Here is a 20,513-nt window from a genome sequence, read left to right as displayed (position 1 = left end):
GTTGTACTTAATTTTTCTCTTACTTTTACCATATTACATCTATTGACTCTGGAAGTTGCAAAATCATACTTATTTGTTTGTTATTTCAAACGGAAAATAAAAACTGTGTTTTCCTCACTGCGCATGCGCAGAAGGATTAGCATCTGAAACTTTTTCTATTACCTTGAAGACCTTGATTGACTACGTTTGGTCGAGGGGTTATTATACAAATAAACGCAATTTTATTAATGCATGGTGTCATCCTATGGTAGGCCTGGTTGGGGCTGATGTTGCAGTCCTATGGAATATTGAAGGTACGTTTGTTGGATTGATAACTTGAAGTTGTTTCGTTTTGTATGGCTTGGGAGTTGACCATTAGCCCACAATTTACGTCTTTGTTCATTTGAGGCTGCCACATGGATGCAAGGCTAAGATACCTAGGCTTGTTTAGTGTTTAAGTTGATAAGGTTTTGAATTTTATAAAGAATGATGTCTGTCCCCTGCATATTGGACATCTTGAAGCTGAGATATAAGCAAAAGATTGAGGCTACAAGCCTGAGCTCTGTTCGCACCCCGTTTATTTATCAGCAGGCTGCGACCATGCTGCTACTGCTTGGCTCCTCATTGGTCAAATTCAAGTGGTCTGTTCGTTAGACCAATGAGAGGCCTAGCCGCACCAGCAATAACTTCCTTATATGGGGAAAACTGACAGCACGCTGATATAAGAACAGCGAGCGAACAGGGCCCAGGTTTTCAATGAAATTGCATTGTGTTTGTGAATGAGTCTTGTTTGCTTTTTGTGGCTCATTCATCTAAATATAATGCTACTGCATCTACATCAATTCATGGCATTGGACTCTTTGTCTGGAATACAAACCTTGGTATCTATCTATCTATCCCTTGAACTATCTTTATCCATGTATCTAGTATTTAGAATGTGAAGCTGAAGTATGGCAATGCTGCTGATATCTTGTCATTGAGGGCACTCAGCCAGGGCATGTTGCAGTGCAAATTTTATGTGGTGCAGTAGTAATGTAATTTGTCGGGAGCATCATAAACTCCATTTTGTCACTGCTAAACTGATGTGTTAACTGCTGGCATAGCTGATAGCAATGTCTAAGAAAATGATATTCAGGAGGGGTAGGGGCAGTGAGAGAAAGTTGATCTATATAGCAGTTTTTCTCATGATAAAAAATAATTATTTAGATAATAGTGGAATTAGTGGACTTTGTTAGGTGCAGGCTGGTGCATATTTCCTTTCCTGCCTGGTGGGTGTGGGCTGCTTAGGACTTGTTACCATTCTTGATGCTGCTTGTTGACTCTTCTTCCATGCTTTGCAGTCTGGCCTGGTGGTGTGGTAGAAGCCAGAATCAGCAGTATTTTAATATACTGGCTGGACTGAGCTGTACTTGCTATGATTGCAAGCAGAAACAATGTCTTAGTGCTGCACTTGCAGTTTTTTCAATTGCTCAGAGATGCCTTGTGACAGGACCTAGTGCCTACTGGATGGCTGAGGGTGGCATCTCAGTTATCCTAGATTGAGGTGTTATGGTGTATAAATGATCAATTCACCTGGTGAATTCATTATTATGTGTCTGCCAAATACCACTATCACAAATTAAATGTTAAGTTGATGTTTTTTTCAGTGCACTAGGCATATATAGGTATATTATTACCCCTAAAGAAAGATGCTGTTAATACTAAACAGTTGGCAAAGCTTATTAAAACATGTGTATAGAAAACATGTAGCTGTTCAAAAATTGAATTGAATTGTTATTGTTTCAAAATGTTCCTTACCAAGTTTTATCTATTTCCAGGTTGTCATCAGTTAGTAGTTCAACAGTTGGTGTCATCAGTTGGTCATAGAGAAGATCATGAATACTCTGCCCTCCTTGTGGCTTTTAAGCAGTAGAAGGAAAAGTTGAAGATGGAATTACAAACCTGGAATTATATAATCAAATGACTCAAGGATTTTCTATTTTGTTTTATACTTATAATTAGTAGACAATATTGTGTGTGATAAACTTGATCAAATTTTTAATGACTGTTGTGATCTATGAAGAAATCCTGGAAGGAAGATGAGAGAGGAATGATGGTACAGGTGCGGGGTGACTTGTAAAGCAATTGGACTGCAAGTTGTGTGAAGAGATTGGGAACAAGTTAAAGGAGCCATGGTTTTGACTGGATTATTTTTCCTTGTCATACTACCAGCAGTAGCTCAAGGTAAGTTCATTATTAGTTGAAACATTTTGTTAGTAATGTTAGTAACCTTTTCATTTTGCTTTGGGTTCAGCTTATTTCATCTGAGCAATAACTCCATTTTTCAAATGATTTCAATTTTTCTTTTGACTTGAACTGTTTTTAACATGACGTTTGTTATGTTTATATGTCCTGTGTATGACCTGAAGTAAAAATTTGCCAGTGTGATTGGTGATTCTCTTCTCTATTCTCCCTTCTCTCTGCTTCTCCCCTCATCCCCATTCCCCCTCTCTGACTCCACTGACCGCCCGGCCGTCTGTGCGCACCGCAGGCACGCTGGGCGGCTCTCCGGTGCCGACCCGTCCGCTGCTGGTCCGCCAGCCCGATGACGTGGTGGTGGACGCCGAGCGCCCGGCAGCACTGCACTGCCAGCCGCCAGAGGGTGCCTCGGTGGCCTGGCGTCACGGCGGCCTGCTCCTTAGCCCGTCACCGGACAGGTGTGTGCGCCATAAACTGAACTGAACTGCCCGACCGCCGACCGGATTCGTTACGGTACTGATCTGTGGTATGGAGTGGGAGAACGGTAACGCGATGGAGTTTAGGGCAAGACGATGGAATTCAGGGCAAGACTAGAGTTCATGGTATCTTTACAGAAGCAGCTCTGTTCCCGTCGGTTGTGCACAGAATTGCAGCATTGCTATTGCTCGCTGTCATGAGCCAGGGATGCACTCAGACCAGAGGATGTAGTGCTCAGCCGTTCAGGTGCGTGTGTTAGTCCTTCCCGATGTATGTGCTTAGCCCCTGACCTCCGTTCTCGGCTGTGTTTCAGGACCCAGTCGGTGAACGGCTCGTTGCACTTTGTCTCAGTGCAGCCGGCCGACGAGGGTGACTACCAGTGTCAGGTGACGCTGCCAGGGGGCGGCATTCTGCTCAGCAGGAGGGCCTCGCTGCAGCTGGCAGGTACGGTGTCCTACTTCTCGCTCAGCAGGGCTTAGATGATTCTCACAACCCTGCGTCTGTGGTGACAAACGCTCAGTCTATGAACCGTGGTCATTGATCCGAGCACTGCTAATCTATTGGTGTCTTTCTCGATGAATGTGCCCCTGGGAAACAGCTGCCGGTTGCCCCTCTGTGCCGCGCTCGGTCTCCGTCTGACGCCGTCCGCCCGTCCCGTTACAGAGCTGGAATCGGCCGGCGGCCGGGCGGCCCAGCAGACCGTGTTCCTCGGTCAGACGGCGCGGCTCGAGTGTGGCGTGCGCGGTCGGCCGGCACCCTCCATCTCCTGGCTCAAGGATGACCAGCCGCTGCAGCTGGACACGTCACGGATGACGGTGCTGCCGTCGGGCGCGCTCGAGCTCGACCACGCGCAGATGTTCGACCAGGCCGACTACGTGTGTCGGGCGGAGAACGAGCGCGGCTTCGTGCTCGGCCCGCGGGTCCGGCTGGGGATCAACACAAACTATGGTGAGTCGCCCGCGGCCGAGTGTGTGCGTGCGCCGTGAGAGCAGTAGCGGGAGGCCTGAGGTGGTCTGAAGTGCAAGCTACGTGTGCTACCATATTACTGCGGGCCACGGTTCGTAAAGAGCTCTGACCCGATCATGACAATGATTTTTCGCGTGTATCTGGCAGAATAGGTCTTCATCGTCATTGCAGAATATCCGTAGAGCTACATAATCCAGTAATGTGTGCCCGGGAAGCATTCCATTGAACCGCTGCCTGTGATATGTGTCCTGCTTGCCGCCCTGTCGTCCTGTAACATGCGTCTTGCCCTTTCTGCCGCCCTGTCGTTCCATCCTGTCTGTCCCGCAGCTGGCCTGCCGCCTGACTGTCTTGTTCTGACCTCTGCCATGTCTGGTCCTCCTCCCCTGTCTTCGATGCCCTATCTGACCGCCAATGACCTCTCTCACCCACTGCAGACGAGGCTTCCGAGCAGGCGGCGCCGACGTTTGTCGCCCGTCCGGCCGACACCGAGGCCCTCCGAGGCGATAATGTGACGCTGGAGTGCGCCGCCAACGGCAACCCGCGGCCACAGGTCACCTGGCTCAAGGACGGCAACACCATCAACATGTCGTAAGTGCGCCTGGCCGTCACTCTGTCAATGAGATGAGCCTGCTGTTGGTCAGCTGACTGACGCACGGCTTCCACATATCCTTGGGGTTCGTAACTCGTGTGCTTTCAATATATGTGTCTGCGTCCAAATGTCTGTGTTTACTAATATGAGTTGTTTATTATTTTTGTATGATGTCCTTCAACCAGGTAAAATAAGTCATCATGTGCTAGTTTCCACGACAATAAGTGTGTTACCATTCCAAGAGAGTTAAAGGGACCCTCCCACCTTCAAAAAAGTTAATGAATTGGCATGAAAGTGATGTCCCTTGGTTCAGAAAGAGCGAAAACGAATATCTACCAAATTTCACCGAAAAATATTTACTGGATTTCAAGATATTAGGCTTTTACTTTTGTTTACTTTTTGGGATCTCCCCTGTTACTAGCGACTTTATTTGGAAGCAATAATTTGGCAGCCTTAACCCGCGAGTTGCTGGGGGAGGGCGTTAAACGCCCCCACTTTTTTCGCCGTGCCATAGCATAAAAACGGCGCGCCGCAGGCGCGCCAAATTTTGGGTACCTGTAGGGAATTGATTGAAGTTTATTGTGACAAAGTTTCAAAAAAATCGGTCGGAAAATTTTTGAGATATCGAGATTTTAGTGACGTCATGATTTCTGAGTTTTCGACCAAAAACGGCATATGTTCAAAAAATCATATAAAATCACAGAATAGACATACAGACATGCCGTAAACGCCATTAGACTGCCAATACCATGATCAATCAAATGGCTATCTTCGATTATTGATTATCGTTCCGCATTTTCCATAATCTTAAACTGAATCTTGGCAATTTTTCGTGACTACTTCACGACCATGATACATGAATTTATTAAATTGAACTTTTTGAGCCAAACACGTACACATATGATAAAATGAATGTCACCATCGTGTTCTACGCCCCAAATTACCTATAAAACATGTGTCACAGGCTGCGAATATCAGTTTTGATTTTCGGGTATATGTGCCTACCCGGTTGACCTGACCTTGACCCTGACCTATGCTTGACTGACCCCTACATGGAGCTGACACTCTTGTAGGCCTTATAAGATGGATTGTGCACCGTTTTGACAGAGTTCATTGCGAAAGGCGCCCATTGCGAAGTCCTGAAGTCCATGCTACTGAAAGCCCGATTTCAGGTGTTTGACCTGACCTTGACCCGACCTGTGACCTCAAAATTCAACTTTAAAGTACTCATCTGAAGCGTCTCGTCGCGCTCTTTCGTTTGCCGCCTCGTGCGTTTCGCTGCGCCTATTGGTTCTCGAGTTATCGGCTGGGGGCGTTTAACGCCCCCCCCCCCCCCAGCAAACGGTGGGTGGCGAAATACCCCAGCAACTGCCGGGTTAAAGGAAAAGGGCCACCTTCGTGAAATATGAAGATATCGTTGTTTTTCATTTTGACATTATTATTTTTCATTTTCTTTTTAAAACTGGTGCCAGAAGTGCACAATTCGCGAAAAAGTATTTAAAACTATTTAACATATTAGTACTATGTTGATACTCTCTACGGCACCTACTGTATGATGGCATAGCGATGACGTCACACTCAAGCCAATCAGCGTGCAGCAGACAGACTCGTCGGATTGTGTCAGATAAGCTGATTGGTTAAAGCTGAGCTGGTTGGAGCTGATTGGTAAAAAACCAAAGCCTCGCCGCGGGTGGCTGTATTGTCGGATAAGAACGCATTCCTGGGATAAGAACGCATTCCTGGCGTATTTTCTTTTAAAATTGCCGATAACTACGAATGGAGGCCGAAATCGGCCGTAAGGATGTAGACAGATAGGTTTTCGGACACGGGCTACAAGATGGCTATCTCAGTTTCAATCCCCATGTTAAAGGTGGCCCTTTTCCTTTAAAGTGCGGCAGACGTTGCGCGCAAAGCAGCGTATACCACCACGTGTTAACGATGGTTTTAATCTAAGATTTAAAAATCGTTAGATCTCCGCTGACGTCACAAATTCTAAGGGGGCATTCCAATGCATTAGCCCCTTAGAATCCGAAAACTGCAAGTTTGAAATTCCATATCTTCGAATTAAAGCATTTTTCGATGTTGTGAGTGCCCAAACCGGTATTTGCAGGCCATGGCCACCAATTTGGCTATCTCAACTCAAAACTAATGTTAAGGTGGGAGTGTCCCTTTAAGCGATTGTTTCGCGTATCTGCCAACCCCTGTTCGTTCTGCCGTGCTGTCTGTCCGTTCCCAAGCCTCAATCGTCTCGGCTGACGCGCCTGTGACCGGCGGCAGGTACCTGGACCGGCGCTTTTTCCGCGTCGGAGTCAGCAGCCTTCAGATCGTCGATGTACGAGAGGAGGACTCTGGATCCTACCAGTGTCGGATCTACAACTCTGCGGACTCCGATGATGCCAGCGCGCGGCTCATCGTCAAAGGTTGGTGATCGGAGCTGGACCGTCTGAAAGGCTGTGCCGGTAATGGGCTAACGACAGTAACTGAAGATGTGTATTATTAGACCAGTAGGACTGTTTGTGTTACATCTGATGACTGATGAGTGAATATGGATGCTCTAATAGTGATATGTGTGTATTGTAAGGCTCCTTTACTTTGTATTATGTAAGCTCCTCTGTAACTCGCCTAGTCCCTCCGGAGGTCATCGTGCGACTGTAAGTGACGCTAGTGATCGTTTCGCGTCTCCAGCTCCGCCAGAGTTCGTGGTGCGGCCCAGTCCGACATCAGCCGCCGAAAAGGAGGACGTGGAGCTGACCTGCGAGGCGCGCGGTTCGCCGACACCGACCATCACCTGGACTAAGGACGGCGAGCGACTGCATAACTCAAACTACTTCCAGGTGAGCAGACTGTGTCTTCAGCTGTGGTGGGGGTAAACAGTTCGTTTAAGCCTCCTGTATTTTAAGCTGCCAGCGCTGACCATGTTGGTCAGCGTTCTAGTTCTGTCATAGTTCTGTCACCCATGTTGGACTCGCTATGCGTGTAATCTAAGCCACAATCTCACGCCATTTATGTTCGTCCCTCAGTTGGCGGACGGTGGCCGGCGACTGCGAATTCTCGGCTTGGTGCCGCGTGACGCCGGTATCTACCAGTGTTTCGCGTCCAACGACGCCGGTAACATCCAGACGGCGGCGCGGCTGTCCGTTAGGGACATGGGTAAGACGTCGACTGAGACTGCGCTGCAATATTGTACTGCTCATTTTGATGAAGGACGTCTGAGCATTAAATATTTGGGTGATCTATAGATCATATTCTCTTGATTTCACTTTATCCGTTTTGTTGTGAAACCGGTCAGATTTTTGCAACTGCCCAAATGATCGAACATTCATGGTATTTTGGGAGGAGCTTTTTTCAACTTGGACGAAGAGCGGCAATGTGTGTGACTGTGTTTCTAGCTGAACATACGTGACCATTCCATATCGCTGAAGTGTGTCTCCATCCCTCGCCTCCCCACACCTGACGCCGGCTCTGACGCTGCAGACTCCGACGGCCGTACCCTGAACGGCGGCGGTGCGGGAGCGGCCGCGCCCGGAGACGACTCCGACGGCACAGCAGCCTCTGCTCCTCGCGGCTTCAACGCCAGTTCGGTGGGCTCCCGGGAGATGACGCTGGTCTGGCGGGAGCCACTGAGCAGCTCTGGCGCCGTCACCGGCTACTCGGTGGTCTACCGCGAACAGGGCTCGGACAGGTGAGCGGCGTGGGTGGGACTGGTGACTCGCCGGAACATGATGGCGTTTGTTCTTTGGCCGGAACGGTCAGCTGACATCGTCAGCCCTCGATCTTCAAGAGGCCTGTGGTTTTCTTATGTGTTTCGGCAATGGTGGGGATGTGAACTGAGTCAGCATTTCGCTCTAATTGAGTTAAGTTGGCTATGTTAAATTAGCTCAAATTAAATTAGCTCAATTTAACTAACTTAATTGAGCTGAATGAAAGAGAAAATGTCTACATTCTCTACAAACCAACGCACCTCCGATTGACCCCACCGTTTGTCTCTGTCCGGCAGGGAGCGAGTCCAGAACACGTCCGCCGGCTCGTCGGCGCCCAGTGTGCAGCTGCACGGCCTCCAGCCGGACACCGAGTACGAGCTGAGCGTACGCGCGCTGCTGGGCGCCGCCGGCGGCCGGCCGTCGCCGCCGCTGCTGCTGCGCACGCGGCCCGAGCGGACGGTGCCGGCGGCGCCCGGCCGACTCCGGCTGACCGCCGTCGGAGCCACCCGGCTGCTGGCGCGCTGGGAGCCTGTCGAGCCGCCGCCCGACGGATACACCCTCTACTTGACCCAGGTTAGTGGGCTGGGTGACGTTACATGGACAGACACTCCTAACTTTTTCACTTTTGCCTTTGCGACGATACCTAGCTCTGTAGTGACCGCTGAAACGAGTTCTGCAGACTCTGAAGGACATAGTACACGGATCGAAAAGTGTGCTGTGCCACTTAAGACCCATTGTCGTGCGTTATAGGCAGGTATCGCTGATGAACATGGCCACAATTGGCTACATCCCGGCCTGTCGTATGATTTTTTTTTTTAGACATGCATTATAATGTGGGCCTATCGGTGAGGATCTGTCTGTGACCCGTTACTTCGTTCCCCGTCGTACCAACAGTCTGGCGGCGATGGGACGCGAACCTTCAACACCACGGCCACGGAGCTACTGGTGGGTGAGCTGCGCAAGTTTACCGTCTACCGAGCCCGCGTGGCTGCCCTGGGCCCGGCCGGCGTCGGCCCGAGCTCCGCCGAGCAGAGCGCTACGACCTGGAGCGACGTGCCCTCCGAGACTCCGCAGAACGTCACCGTCCAGACGGACAGCGATACGGTACGTACGGCGACACCTGGCAGCGCCGGGGTGGGGGCCACTTGATGCTGCCGACACTATAACACTTAGCTTGTATGCTACCGATACGGAGGTAAACCGATGTAGGTAATGAAAATTGACAAACTAAGGGAGTTGCGGTATAATGCGTCCTGCCATAAAAAGAGTTGTATTTGTATCTGACGTGTAACTCAACTGTCCATAGTCAAAGGTCAGCGCATCCGTACCGAGCTAAAAACTTTATCAGACCTTTGTTTTCTGGCATAACCTCAGCTAACTTTAAACCGACTCTCTGTGTCTGGCAGAGCGTGGTGCTGCACTGGCAGCCGCCGCCCCCTGAGCAGCGGAACGGTCACATCACCGGCTACAAGATCCGCTACAAGCTGCAGTCGGGCGGCGGCGGCCAGCGGGCGCAGACGGTCGTCACGGACGCCAGTCGACGCACCCACACACTCACCGGCCTGAAGAAGGATGCCGAGTACCTGGTGAAGATGGCCGCGCTGACAGTGAACGGCACGGGCCCGTACACGCGCTGGCACGCGGCGCAGACCTTCCACCGACTGCAGGTGGAGACGACCGTACCCGACCAGCCGGCGAGCCTCAGAGGTAGGGGCGCATCTACACACACTGTCAGGCAGACGTCGTGGTCCAGGCGTGGTCCCCCGATGGACATGATTCTCGCACGTTATTGCGTCGATCTATGTGAAAATCCTTTACCGTTATACAGACGTTTATGGTCACGATTTAAACACCGTCTCGGAAGGCGGCTGTTGACATTTTTTGGATATTCGATATTATAGTATGTTTACCTCGCAAATTACTGCTTCGGGATGTTCACGGGATGATCGTGTATGTGGGTCTCTGCCTCTGGGCTCGATTGTTTGGTGAGGCCGTCACCATTTCCGTGACTGTGACCGTGCCTGCGCCCGCCTCCAGCCCGTCCCACGGAGACCACCATCACCGTGCTCTGGTCGCCGCCGCTCAACGACAACATCCGTGTGCGCGGCTACAAGATCGGCTGGGGCCGCGGTGTGCCCGACACCTACACGGAGCTGATCGACGCCGAGCGGCAGCGCTTCTACGTCATCGACGGACTCGGTGAGTAGGCCGCCGGTCTTCGGATCACTGGGTGACTGAGGTCGGGTCGCCGATGACCTGGTCACTTGTCAGTTAGGACCGGGTCACTTGGGTCTTGTCAATTAGGATCGGACAGCCAGGTCACTGGATCAATTGTAAGCCAGGCCACCGGGTCCTTGTCCGTTTGGGCTTGGAAACGTGTCAGCCAGCCACGCCCTTAGGCTTTGAGGTCGGTAGCGAGCCAGGACGTCATCACTTGTTTTTTTTTTTTTAGCCATGTTACGGTGTCCAACAATCAGTCAGGGTCGTATCATTGCTGCGCCGTGTTCAGATCATGGCTGACCAGTCAGGGCCACGGTGCTGTTTAAATCACGTTGATGTCGCGCTCACTAACCGTCTCCTCTCTGCCCTGCATCAATAGAGCCACACAACGAGTACGTGGTATCGCTGCGCGCGGTGAACGCGGCCGGACCGGGTCTGCCCATTTACGAGACGCTGTGGACGCGCGATCGTCCGGCCGACGCCCGGCCGCTGGTCATACCGACCGGCCTGAAGGTGACAGAGGTCACCGACTCGACTGCCTCGCTCGAGTTCACCGACCGTTCGCTGCCGTCACAGGTTCGTGCCGAGACGTCCATCCGCGCGGTAACACGTGCTTCAGTTAGTTACTATACGTTGGGGCTAGAATCGTGTGTGCGCGTAATGCGAATATGTGCGTTTGTCTGCATGCTTTCTTTCTTACACGGTCAGTAGTACCTATGCATATGTTAATTAAGGAGTGTACGAACGGATTGCGTTTGTTTTCTTCTTGTAATTTTGTTAAGAAAATAATAGTTTAAGAATCTTCCTATGGCATGTTGCGCAAACCTACAGCTAATTCCTGGCATTCATCGAGACCTTGCCAGATACCTGGTCTTACTCGCCATCGTCCGTATCTTCGTGAGCGTCACGTCACGGGACCTGGAGCCTGTTGTGTGGCGCGGCCCGTCACCGACTCGCCGTGACAGTGACGGCGCTGCTGCCCGGCGCCGGCCCCGTCCCCGGGACACCGCGGCTCCCTCGCTCACCGGCCACATTTGCCGCGGGGCATGAGAGAGGGACGGAGTCGGCCGACGCTGGTGGTGTCCCTCCGAGACCCTGCACGTCCAGCCACGGTGGCGCGGGACAGGTGCGCCGGCCGTTATCCGGCACACGTACTGACCCGCCTCGGCTCCGAGCTGTCAGCTCCTCGGGCGCGGACGCCGGCCTGACAGGTCTGGCCGCTCCGGCTCCGGGCAGCTCCCCTCCGTCCGGTCGGCGGACACACCGCGGTCGGCGGTCTCACCACCGTCAGCGGGGCTCCAGGGGTGGCGCCTGGCGGCCGGCGGACCGGCGCTCGGGCCTCATGCTGGCGGGGCTCAACGTGCAGTCACTGAAACCGAAGGTGCTGGAACTGCGACAGGAGCTGGCACGAAATAGATACGATGTCATTGTTTTGACGGAAACATGGATGCGACCCAACACTCCGAACCGGCTTATTAACCTACCCGGCTTCGTCATTCACCGGCGCGATCGACCGGACGGGTCCGGCTACGGTGGCGTAGCAATAGTCACCAGTGAGACTATGAGCTACCGCGAGCTCCCCCAGCCGAGCCCCGGTGACAACAGCAAGCTTGAGTCGCTGTGGGCTGTTGTGGTGACGGGCAGCGGGCGCCGGTTCATTCTGGCCGCCATCTACCGGCCGCCGCGGCGTACGGTGGCCGCGCTCGAGGCGGACTTTAGTGACTTGGAGCGACAGTACCAGGCCGCTGTGCTCAGTCACCCCGGACTGCCAGTCATCGTCACCGGAGACCTGAACTGTGACATGCTATCCCCCGCCGCTGAACCACCGGGCCGGCGACTGAGTGAATTTATGTCGGATTTTCATTTGTCCCAGGTGATTGATTGCCCTACTTATTCGTCTGGTTCTCTGCTCGATGTTATTCTGGTGAGCAGCAGGGAGATTGTCTCGCGGGCCGGCACGCGCACCTGCCACTTTAGCCCTCACTCGTTCGTGAGAGCCGAGTTAGCGTTACCGCGTCCTGACAGGAAGCCGGTTACCGTCGAGTGCCGCGGGATACAGCGTATCGATGAGCTCGCCTTCTGCTGTGACTTGTCGGCCGCTGATTGGTCCCCTGTGTACCAGACCGACAGCACAGCCGAACAGTGGCAACATTTCCTGGACGCATTTACACCAGTGCTTGACAGTCACGCACCGATGAAAAGGGTCAAGATCCACAACCCGACCGCGCCGCCAGTGTCTGATGACACGAAGCAGCTCATGGCTACTCGGCGGCGTGCGCTGCGTGACGGCGACACCGAGCTCTACCGCGAGGTGAATCGGCAAGTCAAGGCGTCAATCCGCCGTGACAGTCGAGAGCACATCAACAACAAGATCAGGGAACAAGGCCCCCGCTCTACGTGGCGCAACCTACGGTCAGTGGTCGCTGGCAAGAAATCACAGGCAGTGCTCCCGTCTGTTGGGGCAGACGAGATGAACTCGTACTTTGTCCAGGTCGGGCCGCGGGTGGTGCGGGAGCGAGACGGTGACCGCGTAGTACCGTGCCGGCTGCCGCGTGTGGGCTCGTGCGGGTTCACAGTCCGGCCTGTGGACATCGATATGCTGCGCAGGGTGGTGTTCTCCATGCGAGGCACCTCTGCGTGTGGACTCGACGGGGTGTCGATCAAGATAGTTAAGCTGTGTTTTGATGTGATTGGTCCGATCTTACAACATGTTATTAACAACTGTCTGACCCGAAACGACTTCCCTGGCTCTTGGAAGCATTCTGTGGTGCGACCCATTTTCAAGTCAGGTGACCCGACTTTGCCGGCCAATTATAGGCCGATATCGCTTGTGCCCGTCATCGCCAAGATCACTGAGCGGATCGTCCAGCGTCAGCTCCATTATTACCTCTCTAGCAACTTTCTTCTCTCGGACAGTCAACATGGATTTCGGCCCAACCATTCGACTGCTTCCGCTCTTATTAACGTCTCCGATAGTATACTCTCAGCCATGGACAACAGCGAAATTTCTCTCCTGTGTCTCATTGACCTAAGTAAATGCTTTGATATCATCAACCATTCTAAATTACTTGACAAGCTCCAACTACTTGGGATTGACGCTGGATGGTTCCGCTCATATCTTGAGGGCCACACACAGAGTGTATGCATCAGTGATGGTAGGGGTCACCGCGTACTCTCCAAGTCACTGCCAAACCATGTTGGTGTGTTCCAAGGCTCGGCCCTCGGGCCTTTGTTGTTCACTTGCTTTGCGAACGACATGAGCCTGCATGCCCTTGATGCGCGTATCGTTCAGTACGCTGACGATACGCAGGTGCTCGTCAGTGGCCGTAGGACAGCGATGAGCGACACAGTGACTAGAATGGAGACGACCCTGGCAGCCCTCAGTGACTGGTTTGCGGCCAATGGGTTGAAAGTCAATGCCACCAAGACTGAATTGATTGCGTTTGGCAGCCGGCAGAGCATGCGCAACCTGCCTGACATAAATGTAAGATTTAGAGACGCCGTCTTGAAACCGTGTCAAAAGGTCAAGAATCTGGGCGTGACCTTCGATTCTTACCTCACCTGGGATGACCATGTTGCTGCCATTGTTGGTAAATGTTTCGGAGCGCTGATAGGATTGAGCCAGGTGCGCCACTACATACCAGAGGAAACGATTGTGACGCTTGTGACTGCCCTTGTTCTCTCACATGTGCGGTACTGCCTGCCCGTTTACGGGAACTGCTCGAAAGGGAACCTCGCACGACTTGATAAGGTCATTAATTTTGCCGCAAGGGTTGTGTCTGGCCGTCGCAAATATGACCACGTGGCTGATGTAAGGGACGCGCTGGGGTGGCTCTCGGCTGGTGACCTATCGTCGTACGATACGCTGGTGCTACTGCACAAGGTTATCCGAACGGGCGAGCCAGCTGACATTGCCGCTATGTTTCGCCGAAATGAGGAGATGCGCGAGCGAGCGACTAGACGGGATAGCAGGCTGTGGCTACCTGGCATCCACACAGAGGCGGGGCGTCGAAGGTTCAGCTACCGTGCAGCCATGCAGTACAACGCTCTGCCCAGTGATTTTCCGGACATGTCAACAAACAAGTTCAAATCATCGCTCAAACGTCGCTTTCAACACTGATTTAGGCTTATGCATATGGGTTGCATGTATGTCAGCTGAAATCTATTCATGCATAGCCATGCGTTTTGGTGAGTTTTGTGTGATATGTTGAGTGTGATGTCTTTTTGTTCCATTCTCATATGACGCGGGAGCGTAATAGCCACAACTACCTGTGGATGCCCCCCAGATGTAAATACAATACAATACAATAATTATCTCATTTGAAACCACTTGTTGTGTCGGGATCGATTCTAACTCGACGGTCCGTCCCGCGCCTTTGGCAGGATGAGCCGGCGGACGGCCGTCAGTACCGGGTGCGGTACAGTACCCAGGCCAACCCGGACCGGTACCGGTACCAGAACGCTACCGGACTGAGCTGCCGAGTGGAGGGACTGCGGCCGGCCACCACCTACGAGTTCTCCGTGCAGACCGTCAAGGTAGGCGGGTGTGACTGACTGACTGACGGCGAATGGAAGCTGCTGACATTTGGGCTCACTTACTGTGAAGTAGAGAATATACTTTTTCTGACTCACATACCGCAAAGGGAAGTCGTTGCATGTTCTGACACCCTGACATAAAGAAGGGGCAAGGCTGTTCATTTTTTTTTCAGCGTTAATTTGTAGCTTGTGGAATAATTTGTAGACTGTTGCGGTTGTCAGACAGCCTCAGGCAGTTTATTTGACCACTGAGCACCACGGCCCTGAGGAGCTTGCCTTGGGATGAAATATGAATGCATTTAGTGTGATGACGGAACAATCCATGCGGCGTGCTGTGTCGCTAACTGAGGCTCACCTCTGCTGCAGGGTCACCGCGAGTCGGACTGGTCGCTAGTGGTGGAGAACCGCACCCGGGAGGCGCCGCCGTCGTCCCCGCCGCGCGACCTCACCATCGTGCAGTCGGAGGAGAACCCGGCCATCATCAACCTGAGCTGGCAGCCGCCGCGCGCGCCCAACGGGCCCATCGACGGTACGGGCCGCGCAGAGCAGCGCAGGGCAGCTGAGGCTTGCTAAAGCTTTATTAATTTTTTATTCATTCATTATATTGTTCACCGGGACTTCGAGCTTTATATATGACTGATGTTTTTGACTCTAAGACTGGTTAAAAGTGCATCCAAATGTCAGTAACCCCTCTTACCTTTGACTTAGGACTGCAAGTGTTCCATGCACACACTCTGACCCAGCCAGTGTCATACAAAGGGTAAGTCCCCAAATTTGGTAAACTCGTTCAATAAAAATTGGTAGGTCTATGTATTTTATGACTCGGTCAGACGGTGTTTGACGCCCCGTTCGGCCGGCAGGCTACGTGATCCTGTACACGACGGACCGCTCGCTGCCGGACCGCGAGTGGCGGGTGCACCCAGTGGTTGGTGACCGGATGACGACCACCATCACCGGCCTGACGCCCTCCACCCACTACTGGTTCCGCATCCAGGCCCGCAACGGCGCCGGCACCGGGCCCATCTCCCGCGCAGAGAAACTGCTCACCAGCTCAGGTACTGAGACGGGAGTCACGTGGCTGGTCAGTGGTCGCAGCTTCTCTTCGTATGTTTGCAGGCTGGGCTTTCTATGGAATGGTATTTGTCTTTATGTTATTGAATTTGTTTTGAACATTTGTGTCGGCATGTAGTTATTTTGTTGTGTGCTTTTTCAAACCTCCACAGTTTTACTAGATTATGTGAATGTTTCATTATACATTAATTTTTCCTCTGCCTATCTATGTTCGTTCTGTTTGCTTGTTTTACACACATTCCCGTTTGCCTGTGCTTTGTTGCCTTGCTTTGTTGACCGCCTTGGTATTGCTTTTCGTAGACCCTGGCTACAGCCTCACGCGACAAAAGGCTGGTGAGTATTTCAACCCCGTTTTCCGTTTTTTTTTGTCACATAAATGTTGGTTACGCTGCAGACATCTGTTTTGCCCTTTTCCCGACTGCTTCATGTCTTTTGCTCTATATCGCACATTTTTTTCATATTTCATTCATGTGCAGTCTGCAGACGCCGTGAATTTTCGGGTGCCGTGCTGTGTTGGGCCTGTCTGGCGTCCGTCAAACTATATAATGTCCGACCGTCCGACCGGGTTTCGTCCCTCCGTCTGATCTGACCGCATTCAGTTGACCGTCTGGTGTGCGTCCTTGCGTCTGCCTTTCCTTTTGATCTTCCGTCCGCCCATCCGTCCGTCTGACCGCCGTCGCTTGACCGTCTCCGTCCGTTCGTCCGTCCGCCCGTCCGTCCGTCCGTCCGTCCGTCCGCCGCCGGCTGACCGTCCGTCCGTCCGTCCGTCCGTCTGATTGTTCGTCTGACCAAGTGGCTCCCGTTCGTACGTTCGTCGGTCCGTTCGTCCGTCCGTTCGTCCGTCCGTCTGACCCGTCCGTCTGACCTTGTCCGTCTGACCGCCGCCGGCTGACCGTCGATCCGACTGTGAGGTGTCAATCTGTCCGTCCATCCGTCTGACCCCCTCCCCCCTCTGGCCGCCCTCGCAAAGGTGGTGGTCTCGGCGACAACCTGTTGTACGTCATCATCGCCTGCGCCGTGACACTGCTCCTGGTGGTGACCATAGTGGCCGTAGTGTGCCTCTGTAAACGACAGCCGGCCGGCCGGCTGGCCAACGACCGGCGCGGCCACAAGAGGTGGGCAGGGACGCGCAGTGGCGCCGGAGCGGGAGGCTTTGGTCTCTGCTGGGCACGGGGTGTTGTAAGATTTTATCACATCATGCCAGTCATGATACATGTTTTGAAGATGGTATCTATACGAAATGAAGCCTAGGCTGCTTAATTTGACGTACGAAATGAAGACTAGGCTGCTTAATTTGACGTAACGATAACGTGAAATTATGTATTTTTGCGTATCATTGGAGTCTTCCCTAAACAATGAACTTCAATGACTTCAAATATCCTGCTGCATGCAGACAAAGATAGAAATTGATGGAAAGACGATAATAATTCATACGCATCCATTGTGCAGTATCTCAACCTCCTACTCCCACTTCAAATTTTCCGTCGCATGTTTGCAGTAACAGCTACGTGAAGAGTCAGACGGAGATCGGCACGCCGGACCTGAAGCCGCCCGATCTGTGGATCCATCACGACCAGATGGAGCTGCGGCCGCTGGGCAAGCACCGCTCGGACAGCTGCGGTTCGCTGCGGCGGCCCTCGCCCGACTACGAGCCCGACGGGCGCGCCTACTCCTCCACACTGGACAGGAAGGAGCGCCTGCTGCGCGCTCAGTCGCCCGGCGCAGGAAAAGGTAGGCGGTGCCAGAGCGTTGTGGCTGGCTCCGAGGATGGTTGATGTTCGCTGCAGTGTTGTAGATGAGCTGTTGTGTCTGAGCCGATTTTTGTGTTTGGTATGAATGACGCTGGCTGGCTCGGGCTTGCCGGTGCTTGGTGTCGTTTGCCTGCTATTATCACGGTAAGCTGTCGCTGACTGTTAGATTTGCACACAGCTTGCAAAACGCTGCACTGTTTTGCATCGCCTTTATCTTGTCAGCTAGTCCCTCCAGCTAGCTGCCTTGCACCATAGCCGACTGCACACACTGCACACAACAGTCGACGTCCCAGCTTCTGTGCATCGTCCTCCTCCGACACGGGCCCAGGATGCTGTCGTTGATAAGGGTCAAGGTGCCCGCAATCCTGACCCCTCCCCCCTTCATCTGCCCGGAATCCACTTCCTATTCCGTCCATCTCACTGCACCCCTTATCACTGAGCTGTTGTGCACCATCCGCCTGCTCGGTACCGGCCCTTTGCTGTACTATTCGGTCGGACCGCACTGCACGTATCGCCTGTCTGCCTATCTGAGTGTCCGGTGCCTGCTGTAGTCGCGGGGAGCTGACCCAGGTCGCACTCCGCCCCGCCCCCCGCACAGGGTACGCTTACAGAGCCCGCAGCGAGGACCGGCTGAACGCACAGCTCCAGCGGCGCTCCTTTAAACCAAAGCCGATCGTTGTGCCCATTGATGTGGCGCAGAACGCGGATCGTGAGTACGGCCGGGTGCGGGATGTATGATCGGCGGAGCCACGGAACACCGTCTGCTAGAGTATTTGTCGGAAATCGTCTCATTCAATACTGGCTAAAAAAAAAAAAAATGGACTTGTTTTTATGTAATACCAATAATTAGTCACTTTTTGCTACACCGCATGTAAACTAATGCTTAGGTAATAAAGTTAGTGGTCAGATAGCGACCCTGATCTCAGTGACTGGCCTTCATTGGGCGCATCCGTGTAATGGATGCTGCCAGTCTGCCGCATTTTCCTAACAGACGGTATGTGCTAGGGTACTTGAAATGGATGCATCATTTGTTCTGGATATGCTTAAAGAATGCCCGGACTTCGCTAAATGTTGTGTTCACACAGCTTCAGCCTTTCGTTTGTTGTTGCCCCGCATGCAGTTTCCCTGCGTCCGCTTTCTTATGTTCCGGAGTAGGGGAGGGTAAGGGGGCTGCCGCTCTTTGCTGGCCGCTCGTATCGTGTGTCGCTATTGTCTCTCGGTGATTCTCCAGCGGCGTTTTCCCCCGTTCCAGCCGGTAGCTCGGCCACGGCCCTGGCGAACGGCACGGTGGAGACACGTCCCGTGTACCCGCGCACCCAGTTCAGCATCTCCCGGGCCGGTGTGGAGCCGCCGCCGCCGCCAGGTACCGCAGACATGTACCGCTCCTCAGTCAGCGGGCGGAGCGTACAGACGGCGTAAAGGCCGGTCGTTTGTGTTCTGCTTTTGTTTAAAGATAAGGCGCTCTCATGTCAAAATCACTGCAGGTTTGAAGTGATATCTTATTGACATAACTGGACCCCAGCGTGTTGGTATTTGAATAATCGTGACTGCTCTCAGTTTCCACACGCCATTACTTGTTTGTCGTCCTAAGTAAGCCATTCGATCCCCTCTGACCACAGTGTCCCTGTTTGGTACAGCGCCGTCGGCCCCGGAGAGCCACTACGGCGCCGGCCTGGGCCTGACGTCGGCCTCCTCGTCGGAGGCGGCCGGGCCGGCCGGTCTGCCGCCCGGCTACTCGGCTAGTTCGGCCAGCAGCATCGACTCCGGATCGCTGGGCAAGCGCGTGCCGCCGCCCACACACCCGCTCAAAAGCTTCGGCGTGCCGGCGCCGCCGCCGCCGCTGCCGGCCGGGCCGCGCGCGCTCGGCAGCCCCCTGAAGAGACCGTCGTTCGCCAGCTCGCCCCGGGCCAGCGACGGTCCGTGCAGTCGGGAGGAGATGCTGCCACTTCAGGTAAGAGCATTGGGGTGAGATTGATGAGAGACCGTATCAAAGTGCACCTTCAGTACCGCTGTATCCTGTCATGTCTGGATAATTGTATGCGGTTTCCACTTGAACTGAGCCCATCTCAGCGGGTTAGTCGCGTGGTTCCTGGGTTTTGCCCTTTTGATGCTTCGTCGCGCTGATTTTACAACTGGCTTACATAACAGCGCTTCAGTTACTTGCCTTTGGGGCGCCTTGTTTAACTCCTTTTTCCCAATTTTTTTTCCCCAGCCGTCCTACAGCACCGAGGAGCTGACGCAGGAGATGGCCAACCTGGAGGGTCTGATGAAGGATCTGAACGCCATCACCGCCTCCGAGTTCCAGTGCTAGTGGCGCCGCCCAATGAGGCAGCTACCGGCGACCGGCGCGGGCCCGCCGCGGCCCCAGGACTGAGCCGGCGCCGCACAGTGAGCGATAGTTGTGTTCCTTTTGAGTCATTATTTGTGCCAAAGGCAGCATTGTACCAAGTTTTCTTTTTGTAACGCTTTTTACGGAGTAGTGACACTGTACCGTTGCGGGGGATGGTGTGGACTATGTGGACGCGCGGCGGCGGGTCTGTCGTGCGCCCCGTGTGGACAATGTGGACTGGGCGCGCGCCCGGTGGACGGTCTTTTAGACCTCTGTCCCAGTGGACAGGTGTCTGTCGACTCCGGCAGTCAGCGACCAGCTCTGTACCTATTGTACATACAATATCGCATTCGGCGCACGTTTCCGTTCCGGCACCCCGCACAACGTAGCTTTGTCTGTAGTTGGAATCTCGCAAGACCGCCCGAGTACAATGTGTTTATGTATTTTCCTAGCGTTACGTTGGCCGTCCAGTGTTCCGCGTAACGCGTGTGCGCCCTACCACTTTCCCGTGACCTTTTTTATTATGCGTGGACACTGGCGCTGTTCCTGCACTGATTGCAACTTTGTCGTAATGTATTCTAATACATTTTATACTGCGCGTAACATTTGTGTTCACCTATGCTTTTGACCTCGCAATATGTTAACACCTTTTTGGC

At 53.1% G+C, this 20,513-nt stretch overlaps 1 protein-coding gene across 4 annotated transcripts; it reads left to right on the top strand.

Annotated features, from left to right (window-relative positions):
• The first annotated feature begins 157 nt into the window (after positions 1-157).
• On the top strand, positions 158-20,460 carry LOC122392456 (neogenin-like). 4 transcript variants are annotated; one of them, XM_043387308.1, is made up of 25 exons: positions 158-293; positions 1,797-2,202; positions 2,510-2,675; positions 3,008-3,138; positions 3,358-3,642; positions 4,095-4,248; positions 6,527-6,669; positions 6,935-7,083; positions 7,270-7,399; positions 7,724-7,931; positions 8,247-8,523; positions 8,845-9,054; positions 9,357-9,657; positions 9,988-10,149; positions 10,550-10,746; positions 14,554-14,706; positions 15,073-15,235; positions 15,567-15,761; positions 16,078-16,110; positions 16,748-16,892; positions 17,276-17,508; positions 18,127-18,237; positions 18,781-18,891; positions 19,166-19,479; positions 19,741-20,460. In XM_043387308.1, the coding sequence occupies exons 2-25, from the start codon at positions 2,151-2,153 to the stop codon at positions 19,837-19,839; spliced, it is 4,122 nt and encodes a 1,373-aa protein (XP_043243243.1). In that variant the 5' UTR covers positions 158-293; positions 1,797-2,150; the 3' UTR covers positions 19,840-20,460. The 4 variants fall into 4 exon arrangements, with proteins under 4 accessions (XP_043243243.1, XP_043243244.1, XP_043243245.1 ...); XM_043387309.1 differs by lacking the exon at positions 16,078-16,110; XM_043387310.1 differs by lacking the exon at positions 18,127-18,237.
• The last annotated feature ends 53 nt before the right edge of the window (positions 20,461-20,513 follow it).

This window comes from Amphibalanus amphitrite, unplaced genomic scaffold (genome assembly GCF_019059575.1).
Source record: "Amphibalanus amphitrite isolate SeventyFive unplaced genomic scaffold, NRLGWU_Aamphi_draft 000487F_arrow, whole genome shotgun sequence".
In the NCBI taxonomy this organism is placed as follows: domain Eukaryota; kingdom Metazoa; phylum Arthropoda; class Thecostraca; order Balanomorpha; family Balanidae; genus Amphibalanus; species Amphibalanus amphitrite.
The sequence above is the reverse complement of the archived record's forward strand: the minus strand, read 5'-3'. Positions and strand labels throughout refer to the sequence as shown.

What these genes read in the sequence shown, in the direction of transcription:
- LOC122392456 (XM_043387308.1), top strand. Translation starts at nt 2,151, where the DNA reads ATGGTTTTGACTGGATTATTTTTCCTTGTCATACTACCAGCAGTAGCT. An exon ending in GGAGCCGCCGCCGCCGCCAG is followed by an intron (nt 18,892 to 19,165) that starts GTACCGCAGACA and finishes TGTTTGGTACAG; the next exon opens with CGCCGTCGGCCCCGGAGAGC. An exon ending in AGGAGATGCTGCCACTTCAG is followed by an intron (nt 19,480 to 19,740) that starts GTAAGAGCATTG and finishes TTTTTTCCCCAG; the next exon opens with CCGTCCTACAGCACCGAGGA.